Below are 12,680 nucleotides of genomic sequence, written 5' to 3' on the forward strand. Positions count from 1 at the left end.
CCCCGCTTCGCAGGGAGCCCCATGCGGGACTCAGTCCCGGGACTCCAGGATCATGACCTGAGCCGAAGGCAGTCGCTCAACCAACTGAGCCACCCAGGCGCCCGTGAAGCTTCATCTTTAAGGAACAGGGACTGAATTGTCCTTTTTTTTTTAAGAAGCAGCATTAAGGTAGAGGTAGAAATGGTGGTACCTTTCTTTCCCTTTTGGAGATTTGCCAGTTACATTTCAAATATGGAAAACGTTACAGATGCCTGGAATAAGATGAGTTAATTTTACATTGTTAATGCCCCAGGCACAGAACAAGCCCTGTTGGATCTGCAATTGACAAAGAATGGTAGGGCTTGAGAGCTCCCCTTAGTGACCCCCTAAGTCTATTCCAAACTAGGTTTCCTTTTATTAATTCTTCACAAGAGCCGTTGCTAAAAATTAAATTATATAAATTTACAATTAAATCATATTAAAAACAAAGACAACAAATATCCAAATATCATCGCTTCCTAATTATTTTACTGCCATATATGCTCTTGAGGTTATTTGTTTATTCTGCATGTATTGTGGAAGTACTGGTGTGATATTGTGTGTCTCTACCTAACTCTGTGTTTAGTAACATCAATATCAGGAACTTGAAATCTGCCGTGATGGGAGTATATACACCACAGACGCTGTCTACAAATCAGGGCTTTTTAAATTTGATTGTTAAACATTTATTAGTATACCACTGTGTTTTATTGTCCCTTCTTTTAAAAAGCTCATGAAACGGAGGACTAGTTAACTGATTTGCCTAAGGCCACACAGCTAGGAAGTGGTAAAGCTGGGATTCAAGCACAGGTTTTTGTTTGTTTGCTTGCTTTTTAAAATAAAAATAGATTTCTAAAGCCCACATGTGTTCCATTCAGCTCTTCTCCCCTGAGGTAGGAATGTTCAAGCTGGGTAGGCCTCCCTAGGTTAACTTCTAATCTGGCTTCTAAAAGTCACGCGACTTTTTAATATTGGTATATCTGGGGCCATGTTGGGGCAGCTATACAGTATTATCATCTGCTCCCTTTGGTGGGGAGTAGTGTCAAGATTCTTTCGCCAATTATCTTGACTTACTTCCCATCCCTGTGGAACAATGACAAGAAACTTGAATTCCATTCCCAGCACTACTACTCAACCCTGTGGCCTGGAAAATCCATCCCTCCTCTCTTAAACCTCAGCAATCCAGTCTATAAAATATGGACAAACACAGTCCATTTGCAGGGTTGCTATAGGAATTAAGTGACATCTCCCTCTCAAAGCACCTAGTACAGTGTGCCTGGTGTATAGAAATATAACCCAACTGTTATTGATTTTATTGTGTGCAGGCATGTTGTGAGGGTTTTATATATGTTTTCTCAATTACAACTATGGCCAAATAGAATTCTTTAATTTTCTCATCTGCTCTTTCTCTGTCTTCCACAGCTCAGGTAGTCAAATGCATCACAATTTACCTAAAGATTTAGATTCCCAATCTAGGTATTTTCCTTCATTCCTGTATTTCCTACATTCTATTGATTTAATTCATCAGCAGGTTTTGCTGACTCTAAGAAGAAAACCTAAGTCACTCAGTTCTCTCAATTTCCACTACCGCTATCCTATTTTAAGCCATTACCATCCCTCAAATATCTTTATGAGAATGTAAGCTACATGTGAGCAAGCTCTCGTGTTTTACTAATCATGGTTATATCCCCAGCACCCAGAACAGTGCCTGGCCCTTAGTAGGCTTTTGCTGTCGTGAATGAGTACATGTTGCAACAAAACTTTTAAGTGGGTAGTATTATTATTTCCGTATTATAGATAGGGTAACAGGCTTGCAGTGGTTAAATAACTGACTTAAGGTCACACAACAATGATCAAAACCAGGATTCAAATCCAGGGTCTAACTCTGGAGCTTGCTCCATTTTCCACCATGCTGCCCTACTGAACTACACAGGCTTATGCTGAGATCAGTTATTATGGGTACTTTAGCTCTTGTTAGGAGAAATTTTAGTTGAAATCCCCCAACCTGAAACCTTTTCCTGAGAATAAAGTTCTTGTGCCCCTTCACACAACCTCACAGGTGCAGCATGAATTACCTTCTCCCAAGTCTCACCTCCCTTCACTGGACTCTTCTCCCAACATTTTAGCTCCAACGAACTCTTTTTTTTTTTTTTTCCAGCAAATGCTCCTGCCTTTATCTGAAACATTTCTCTTCGCCCATCCCTTCTGGAAAACCATCCGTAAGTTCTCAATTCTGAGGAATTACAACAAGCAGCACTTTATCCCAGCTGCCATCACTCTACTAAAATTACTGGTTTATTTCTGTCTTTATGATTTCACTGCTGTGTCCCGAGTGTCTAAGAAGAGCCTGGACTAGGTACTTGATAAACCTTTCTTGAATAAAGGTATGAAAGGGCAAGAATTATTTTATCAATTTACAGGTGGTAAGGCTGTGGCTCCTAGAGATGAGGTCTTTTGTCCTGTGTTAATCATTAGGTTGTAGCAGTGAAACAGCGGCTCCAAAAACAGCCCCTCCAGATCACGCGCACGAACCTAGCTACTACTCACTTCCGTCCTCTCCTACCTACTAGCTCCGCCCAACTTGAGTCTGCGCCGTCTCCGAGAGTAGTTTGACCCACGGGCGGCCGCCGTAGCGCGTCGCATCCGTTGCTGTGGGAAACGACCCGGGACCCGGGAGAGAGGAAAGACGTTTCCCGCCGGCGGGAGCTGCGGTTGTGGTGGCGGGGCTCGTAGCTCCGCAGCACCATGGCGGACCAGCTTTATCTGGAAAATATAGACGAATTCGTCACGGACCAGAACAAGATCGTGAGGAGCTAGGACTGGGGAATGTTGGGCATGCGACTGGAGTTCTGGGCCCGGCGAGGGTGGCAGGGGCCTTGACCCCTCTGCGCTTGGCCTGGTGGGGACTGGCCGAGGGGAGACAAGTCCCCACGTCTCGTGCCCTAAGGCGAGCGAGGACTCGCGGGGGGAATTTCTCTGGCGCGCGCGCAAGTCCGCGTCCCTTGGGTGGGCGTGCTGGGCACTGGCAAGGAGCAGGGGCCAAGAAGGAGAGGCGTGGGGGAAAGGGCACTGGTAGATAATAATCCTAAGGCGTTTCTACACCTGTCTGATAAGGTGGTTGGAGTTTCAAATCCCAAATTTTCTGTTGAGGAAATTGTACCTTAATTGGGTTAGGTGACCACTTGTTTAACCTTACAACAGTCGGTTTCCTCCTCTAGGAAATTTGGTATTCATAGCCTTGACCTGCTTCCCGGGGTTGGAATGAAAGATCCAGTGAGACGATGAATGTGAATGGACTTTGCAAACCGTGATAATTGAATGCCTACTGTGAGCTTGGGACATGCATTATTACATTTAATGTTTACAGCGACCCACCCAGAGGGCCGTGGAAGTATCCCTAAAAAAGGGAGTTGAAGCAAAGGGGCCAAATAACTTATTTATTTGTGGTTAGTAAGGGATAGGCAGTTTTCCAACCTAGGTTAGTCTCCTTTGCTAATGCTTTGCCTCACCTGTGTAAGTCTTAATTATTGGAAACTCAGCATTTAGAATTGGAAAACTTCAAGAGATGAGGAGCATAACAAGGAAGTGACAAATGACAGGAGAGTCCAAGGAAGGATGGACGGAAGATCAAGGCTTGATACCAGTGGATTCCAATCTAACCGCAGATACAGTAGTCATCCACTTCTTTCATTCCCTTGCCCCTGCACCACCTGTGCCTATTAATGTTTGGCTGCAACTTTTCTTAGAAGTTTATGAGTCATACACTTCAAAGTAATCTAGCTTCTGGATGAGGTTTTTTTTTTTTTTAAGATTTTATTTATTTATTTGACAGAGAGAGAGAGAGACAGCGAGAGAGGGAACACAAGCAGGGGGAGTGGGAGAGGGAGAAGCAGGCTTCCCGCTGAGCAGGGAGCCCGATGTGGGGCTTGATCCCAGGACCCTGGGATCATGACCTGAGCCGAAGGCAGATGCTTAACGACTGAGCCACCCAGGTGCCCCTAGATGAGTTTTAATAGTTATCAGTGGTGGCCACAAAAAAGGACACAATGTGAAAAGGGCACTAGTAAAACAAAGAATGAGGAAAAATGAGAGCTTTTCGTTTGTATAATCAGCCTTTCTTTTTAGACTCTCCCATTAATTAGCCTTTTTAGTATTTGTAAGATAAAGATCTCAGTCCTACCTGCCCAGATGGATGGTTCTTGGCAAAACTAGGGTGGCATCTACTGTAATTTGTAAGACATAATCATCTAAGAGTGGGAATCTTTAGGAGCCCTTAGGACTGACCTGCACTCTGGAATCGTCTAATGTTAAAAAAACAATTCATTCTTCTTGCAGGTGACGTACAAATGGCTGAGCTATACACTAGGGGTTCATGTTAACCAGGCCAAACAGTAAGTCCAATTTACTACTAATTTTACTCACATTGGAGTTGTTTTGTTTGTTTTTTGTTTTGCTTTGTTTTAAGCTTTACAGATAGCCTTGAAGTTAGAAATTTTTTCTTCTCTTGGAAAATAGGAAAGAATACTATTTTTACTACAGTATACTAGATTTGTCTATTATTTAGGAGACAGGTGGACTTATATACAAATGTGTGGTGATACATTTACTGGATTTATTTGTAGCATTGGCTTCTGGTTAACCATCACTTTGTTACTTCAAATTTATTAAGTGGGCTAGCCAATTTTGTTTACATCTCAGGTTTTATATACCTGTCATCTTTTTGTTACATTTTCATATGTGTTCCTTAGACCCACATCTGGGTGTTATTGAAGTACCTTCATAATGAGGTCAGCAGGTGTTTGACACAAGCTGTGTGAGAGTATAAAACTGGGGAGAACTATTTAAGTGAAAATAAAAATGGAGTGTTCAGGATGGCACAGAGCATTGCCCTTCTTGAACTTTGCTGTATCACCTTTGCTTGCTGAGACCTGTAGTGCAACTTGAGGCCAAAAGGGAAAAGGCAAGCTTTTGAATTAACTTCAAAATTTCTTAAAAATGTTGTCTCTGTCCCAAGGGGAGGAATTGGTGAACAGGTTGAGGGCACATATATTAAGTTAAATACTCATTTAGTTCACTTTATTCCTAAAAATGGTCTGATTTTTCCCCATTCTTTGAGTCATGGGAGCTTTCTTTGAGTCAGGGAATGTTCCATGTGTCTTAGAAAATTCCTGATATCTGTAATCGGTTCATTTGGCTTTATGTGGACTGCTGTTTGACAGACCTAGAATCTGGCTTTGACTGTGATGTTCATGCATTCAAGACCTGAAACTCTTGGCCTAGGGATGAATTTGGACTGATTTTGACTCTCTGAGATTTCTGTTGCTAATGCCAATGCTGACCCGAACCCAAAGAGTTTCAGGTAACTTCCAGAATGGACCTATATAAGCCTAATTGTTATGGTTACAGATGTTTATGAAATAACTATTATTATATAAGCCTGTTGGGGCTTAAAGGTGCATATTGAGGGCTGGGGATGAAATAAAGTTGCCTGTAATTTTATTGTAGTTACCTTGATTACCTGTAATTTTTATAGAATATAGATTCTGGTGGTTTGCTGGCAGTCTTTGGCTTACAGCTGCATAACCCCAGTGTCTGGTTTCCTGTCACATGGCATTCTTCCTGTGTGCCATATCTTTACCTGGCTATCGTATAAGGATACCAGTCATATTGGATTAGGAGCCCACCCTACTCCAGTATGACCTCATCTTAACTAATTAACATCTGCAAAGATCCTCTTTCCAAGGAAGGTCACACTCTGAGGCACTGGTGGTTAGGACTTCAACATACCTTTTTGTGGGAGGGGAAAGGGGGAGAACAGGGACACAATTCAACCCATAACATACTTAAATAGTGTATTTTATTTATCATCATCAGTTGATGGACCTTTGGGTTGTTTCCACATTTTGGGTATTATGAATAATGCTACTATGAACATTTGTATACAAGTTTTTATGTGGACATATGTATTCAGTTCTCTTGGATATATACCTATTTCTGGGTCATATATAACATTTTGAGGAACTGCCAAGCTGTTTTTATTATTTTTTTATTGTTATGTTAATCACCATACATTACATCATTAGTTTTTGATGTAGTGTTCCATGATTCATTGTTTGTGCATAACACCCAGTGCTCCACGCAGAATGTGCCCTCTTTAATACCCATCACCAGGCTAACGCATCCTCCCATCCCCCTCCCCTCTAGAACCCTCAGTTTGTTTTTCAGAGTCCATCGTCTCTCATGGTTCATCTCCCCCTCCGATTTACTCCCCTTCATTCTTCCCCTCCTGCTATCTTCTTTTTTTTTTTCTTAACAAATATTGCATTATTTGTTTCAGAGGTACAGATCTATGATTCAACAGTCTTGCACAATTCACAGCGCTCACCATAGCACATAACCCTCCCCAATGTCTATCACCCAGCCACCCCATCCCTCCCACACCCCCACCACTCCAGCAACCCTCAGTTTGTTTCCTGAGATTAAGAATTCCTCATATCAGTGAGGTCATATTATACATGTCTTTCTCTGATTGACTTATTTCACTCAGCATAACACCCTCCAGTTCCATCCACGTCGTTGCAAATGGCAAGATCTCATGCCAAGCTGTTTTTTAAAGTGGCTGCTCTAATTTAAAATCCTACCAGTAAGGTATGGGGGTTCCAATTTCTCCACATTCTTGCCAGCTCTTTATCATCTGTCTTTATTTTAGCCATCTCCTAGTGGGTATGAAGTGGTATTATGGTTTTGATTTGATTTGCATTTCCATAATGACCAATGATGTTGATCATCTTTTCATGTGCTTATTAGCTGTTTGTATAAATATACCTGTTCAGATCCTTTGTCTATTTTTTCACTGGGTTGTCTTATTAAGTTGTAAAGACTACTTTATGGATACAGGACCCTGATCAAATACGTATGTGCTGCCGAAGTGAGCATGTGATCAGATAAATGATTTGCAAGAATTTTATCCTATTCTGTGGGTTGTCTTTGCACTTTCTTGACGGTACTTTTTGAAGCACCAAAGTTTTTATTGTTGATGAAGTCCAATTTATTTCTTTTATCTTTTTTAAGTAAGCTCTATGCCCAGCTTGGGGCTTGAGCTCACAACCCCAAGGTCAAGAATCACATGGTCTACCTATTGAGCCAGCCAGGCGCCCCTGTTTCTTTATCTTTTGTTGCTTGTGCTTTGTATATATTATCTAAGAAGGCTTTGCTCAACCTAAGGTCATGAAGATTTACTTCTATGTTTTATTCTAAGAGTTTTGTAGTTTTTAGCTCTTACAACAGTAATTATCACTATATTCAAGGTTTCTACATATCGTGCTTGTTAACATCTTAAAAATACTTCAGGCCTCACAATAAGAATACACTGTAGTTTTCAAATTAGGTGTTGGCTCAAGCTAATTTTATTTTATTTTTATTTTTTATTTTTTTAGGGAGGGGTGGGGAGAGGTGCAGAGGAAGAGGGGGAGGAGAGAGTATCTCAGGCAGGCTCCACGCCCAGTGCAGAGCCCAGTGCAGGGCTCAATCCCACACCCCTGAGATGATGACCTGAGCCAAAATCAAGAGCTGGACACTTAACTAACTGAGCCACCCAGGTGCCCCCAACTCAAGCTAATTTTAAATTAAGCCCTCAAATATGTAAAGAGGCACTATTTCTTCCAGGAATCATTTTGTATATGGTGTAAGGAAAGGTCCAGTTTCATTTCTTTGCATGTGGATATCCAGTTGATCCAGAATTTTATAATTATTACCATCTGACATTTTCTAGGGCTGCCCGCCTTCACTAGAACATAAACTCCATGAAAATGGGTTACACGCTTATCACGTTGATCACTTTTCCAATTACTATTGCTATGAAACAAATTATCCCAAAATTTAGCAGCTTGAAACAACCATTTTATTATGTTCATAGATTCTTTTGGTTTGGAATTTGGGCGGGGCACAGTGAGAATGGTTTATCTCTGCTCCATAATGTCTGGTGCTTCAGCTGGGAAGCCTTAATGGCAGGGGCCTGATCATCTGTGGGCATCTTTTTTTTTTTTTTTTCAGTTGATATAGAGGGAGAGAGCAAGCACAAGCATGGGGAGCGGCAGGCAGGGGAGAAGCAGCCTCCCCACTGAACAAGGGGCCCAAGGTGGGGCTCTATCCCAGGACCCTGGGATCATGACCTGAGCCAAGGCAGCCGCTTAACCGACTGAGCCACCCACGTGCCCCTGTGGGCATCTTTATACAAATATCTGGCAGTTGATGCTGGCCATCTGCTGGGACTTCAGCTGAGGCTGTAGATCAGACATTGTGTAGTGTATGTCTTTCTATATGGCCCGGGCTTCATCAAGAGCATGGTGTCTCCAGGTGGTTGGACTTCTTACATAGCAGCTCTGGACTCCAAAAGCTAGTGTTCCAGAGCAAGGCAGAAGCCGATTGCCTTTTCCAACTAGTGTCATAAGTCAAGCGGTGTCATGTCTGCTTCATTCTTTTGGTTAAAATGACTCACTAGCCCTCCCAGGTTCAAGGTGGGGGGGTGGACTCCACCTCTCTATGGGAGAATGTAGAAGAGCATGTGGGATGGAAATTGTAGCCATCTTTGGAAAATACAGTATGCCACAATCATTGTATCTTCATTGCCTGGCTCATATAGGCGCCAATAAATATTTGTTGAGTGAGTACTAAGCACTATGGTATATATTTTCACAAATACTTATCTCCCATAATCTTTTAACAGTCCAATATGATGGGTGTTATCAACTTCTTTTAACAGTTGAGAAAATTGAGACTTAAGTGTCCCATCATCTTTTTAAAATTTTATCTATAGTGAAAGCATTTTAAGTATCATTGGTGACACTGAGGGCAGTGACTGGGCATGGTTGTTATTGATTTGACTGGATTTGTTAAAAAAGTTATTTTTTCATTTCTTATTTTTAGCATTATTTTATTTAACATTTTATTTATTTATTTGACAGAGAGAAAGATAGCGAGAGCAGGAACACAAGCAGGGGGAGTGGGAGAGGGAGAAGCAGGCTCCCCGCCGAGCAGGGAGCCCGATGCGGGTCTCGATGCCAGGACCCTGGGATCACGACCTGAGCCGAAGGCAGACGCTTAACGACTGAGCCACCCAGGCGCCCCTAGCATTATTTTAGACGGTGTTATAAAACAGTAAACCTGACAGACTAGATCTTTCTCATCATTGATTTAAACAAGATAACTTCAGGTTGTAAAAATGCTGTGAAGGAATTAAAATAGGTTAGGGAAGACAATATAGACTATACACTGTATTCATCCTAGGGAAAACTATGGGTGGAACTGATCAGGGAAAATTAACAAAATGAGAGATATAGTTAATCATGTGTGTCGGAAGTGCATCTTATAAGAAGTCATTTGTTGTCATTTGATACTTAAGAATATTTTACATATTTTGTCAGTAAAGATAAAATGGTATAATTCAATTAGATAAACATGTTTTAGAGACTCAAAAGATATACAGAAATTCTTCTTATTATTATTTTTTAAAGATTTTATTTTTAAGTAATCTCTACACCCAGCGTGGGGCTCAAACTTACAACCCCGAGATCAACCATTGCATGCTCTACTGACTGAGCCAGCCAAGCACCCCTGGAAATTATTTTTTAAAAATTTGTGCAGTTTTGACCTTGTTAATATAAAAGAGAACTTGGGTTGATTTGGGGAGACAAGTGCATAGAGGACAATGGCTGTGATGATAGAGATAAGACTACAAGTTGTAGATAAAAGAGAATGCATTTAGCCAGCAAGCTTGAGAGCATCTTGGTCATGGCCCCTGCCTATCATTTCTTCTACTAACATGATCTTAAATACCATAAATAAGCTAAAATGTTCATGGATCTGCATTACCTCATCTTCCCTAGCATAATTACTGCATGGAAGGAAACACTAAAGAGGACAAGATAGAAGAATCAACAAGAATACTGAATAGGGCACATTTTTGTCCTCAAGGAGCTAGCTTATAGTCCAATGGGGAGGCAGATATATAAGTAGTTAGAATACAATGTGATAAGGGCTTTAATAGGTATGGTATAGTTTCGGTTAGAACTTAGAAGGCAGGGGTGCCCTGCTAGCCTGGTGGTGTTGGGGAAGGCTTCACACATGAGCTGTTGTCTTGATGAGGAGTTAGGTAGATGAGGTCTGAGAAGAGCATTCTAGGCAGAAGAAAGGGCATACAAAGGAGCAAGGGAAACTGCAGAATGTTTCCTAAGACTGAAAATAGTGTGAATGTGGGAGAATGGTAAGAGATAATAGGGGCCAGAACAAGAAGAGTTGTACATGTCATTGCTAGGGTGTTGGAATCAATCCTTAAGAGATAGGGAAAGACTGAAAACTTTGGAACAAGGATATTCAGAGATGAATTCCAACTACCTTTCAACATCACTTACTGACTAATAGGCATCTCAGACTTAACATGCCTCAAAACCTAACTCCTAATTTCTCCTCAAGCACCTGCTTTTCTCTCTCTCAGCAAATGACAACTTCATTCTTTGAGTTGCTTAGTCCAATCATCCTTGACTCCTCTTTCTCTCATACCTCAAAATCAGTCCACCAGCAAATTCTGTTGTTTCTCCCTTTAAAATATACTCAGAATTCATCCACTAATTGCTACCTCTATTGTTAACATCCTTGTCTGAGCTACCATCATCTATCTCTAGCCCAGATTACTGCAGTAGCCTCCTAACTAGTCTCCCTCTTTCCTCTCTTGCCCCTCAACAGTATATTCTCCACACTGCAGTAGGAATCCTTCTAAAAGGTGAGATCATCTTATTTCTGTTCTAAACCTTCTGATGACTTCCTTGCTTGAGGTCCATAGAGACTTCCTTGCTTGAAGCCATAAAGACCTGCATATCTGGCTCTTGGCTCTCTCTCCCCACCACTCTTCTTCCTCTACACTTGTCTCTTTTCTGTTCCTTGGACCTTGCTTATTTACAGTTTTGCCTCAGAACCTTTACATTCCTGTTCCCTCTGCCTAGAACATTCTTCCCCAGGATATCCACATTGGTGGGTCCCTCACTTCCTGCAGGGCTCTGCTCATGAAGCCTTCCCTAATCACCTTATATAAAACAGCAAAACTTCGCAGGTACTTTCCATTCTCCTTACCTTTTTTTTCCCCATAGATTTACTACTGTCTGACATATATATACTCATTTGTTTATTGTTTCTCTTTTCTATAATGGTAGGAATTTTGACTCCTTTGTTTACTGCTCTATCCTCAAGACATAGAACATAAAGTAAAATTTTGTTGACCAAATGACTTGATTTATATTTTTAAAACTTCACGGTGGTGGCCTTGTGGAAAATGAATGGGAAAGGGGCAGGGCAGAAGTGACACTTGAAATTGAAACAGTCCAGTTAAGAGATTTGGGGCATGGAGTCAAGAATTACTTGGGAGGAAGAACTAATGAGATTTGGCAACTCACTGGACAGGGAGAAATGAAGGATAATGACTCCCAGATTTCGTGTGTGTATGGTTTGAGCCAATGATGTTGACAGGAATAAATGAAACCATGAGGATGAATGAAACCAAAAGGAGAATAGGTAGTAAGGTGACCAACCATCCTGGTATGCCTAGGACTGTTGGTTTTAGCACCGAAAGTCCACGTCTCAGGAAACCCCCCAGATCCAGGCACACCTAGATGATTGGTCACTCTATAAATTTAAAAAGATAGCTGACAACAGAACTCCAGCAGTATGGAAAAGGAGGAGGTAGTCAAGTCTGTGCAGGAAATGGGGCAGAGGCAGTTGGAGGGGTAACAGGAAACTCAGTGGGGCATGGGATCATGGAAGCTAAGCGAGCAGATACTTCAAGAAGAGTGGTTAACTGTGTAGGTTGAGTTTCCCTTGGAAGTTTTGAGTTTTTAGCTATCCTTGGCAGAAGTATAACATGTCAGAGATTCAATAAATGTTTCTTGACATAAAAGACACAAATGATGCATCTCTTTTGTTGCTTTTGTTAAACTATTTCCTTAAACTGTAGGTTGTTACAAGGAGCCAACTTCTGGTGCTTGCTGGAACATAAGAATAAAAATGAATGTAGGGACGTTACTAAAAGCAACATTATTTCTACATTGACTGGCAATTTCAGGTTAATGAATATTCTGAATACTAGGCAGTGTGAATAAGCTGTTACATTCTGCAGTTCTGAAACAGCACTGAGTCTGAGTGAACACAAAATTGGAGTTTCAGAACTAAACACTTATAACCATCTACATAGTGGTTCTTAATGTTTTAGAGTAATCCCACTAAGAATTTGTTGAAAACCCTGAACTGTCTCCCCACAAAAAACACATGTGCATTTTGCTTACATTTTGGGGGTGGAGGATTATAAATGGCCATATGAATCCCAGTTTAAGAGAATCACTGATGCAATACAGCCTCCTGGTTTTATACCTCAAGATTAAGTGGCCTAGAAAAATTAATTAACTTATCCAGGATCACATAGTGACTGAACTTTTTCTTGACTCTTTGTTGTTTCCATTGTATGGTATTGCCACTGTTTTAAAGCAGGTTCAGTCCCTCTTGCCTTATTATTAGATTTATTTCAGTTTGGTCACTGTGCCAACTCAGTACAAGTTGACCCCAACCTGTGTGTCCTATCTAAAGTCTGTCTTTTTTTAACTTTCTGCCCATGGGAGCAA

The 12,680-nt window shown here is 41.2% G+C and overlaps 1 protein-coding gene across 1 annotated transcript in view; it reads left to right on the forward strand.

Annotated features, from left to right (window-relative positions):
* The first annotated feature begins 2,653 nt into the window (after positions 1-2,653).
* POLD3 (DNA polymerase delta 3, accessory subunit) overlaps positions 2,654-12,680 on the forward strand; it is a 47,575-nt gene continuing 37,548 nt past the window's right edge. The window contains exons 1-2 of the mRNA XM_028116078.2: positions 2,654-2,823; positions 4,354-4,409. Of these exons, the coding sequence (XP_027971879.1) occupies positions 2,764-2,823; positions 4,354-4,409 (116 nt within the window). The 5' untranslated portion in view covers positions 2,654-2,763. The remainder of the gene's footprint in view (positions 2,824-4,353; positions 4,410-12,680) is intronic.

The sequence above is a fragment of the Eumetopias jubatus genome, unplaced genomic scaffold (assembly GCF_037043125.1).
Source record: "Eumetopias jubatus isolate StellerSeaLion01/CBP00866 unplaced genomic scaffold, mEumJub1_p1.0 scaffold_13, whole genome shotgun sequence".
Classification (NCBI taxonomy): Eukaryota; Metazoa; Chordata; class Mammalia; order Carnivora; family Otariidae; genus Eumetopias; species Eumetopias jubatus.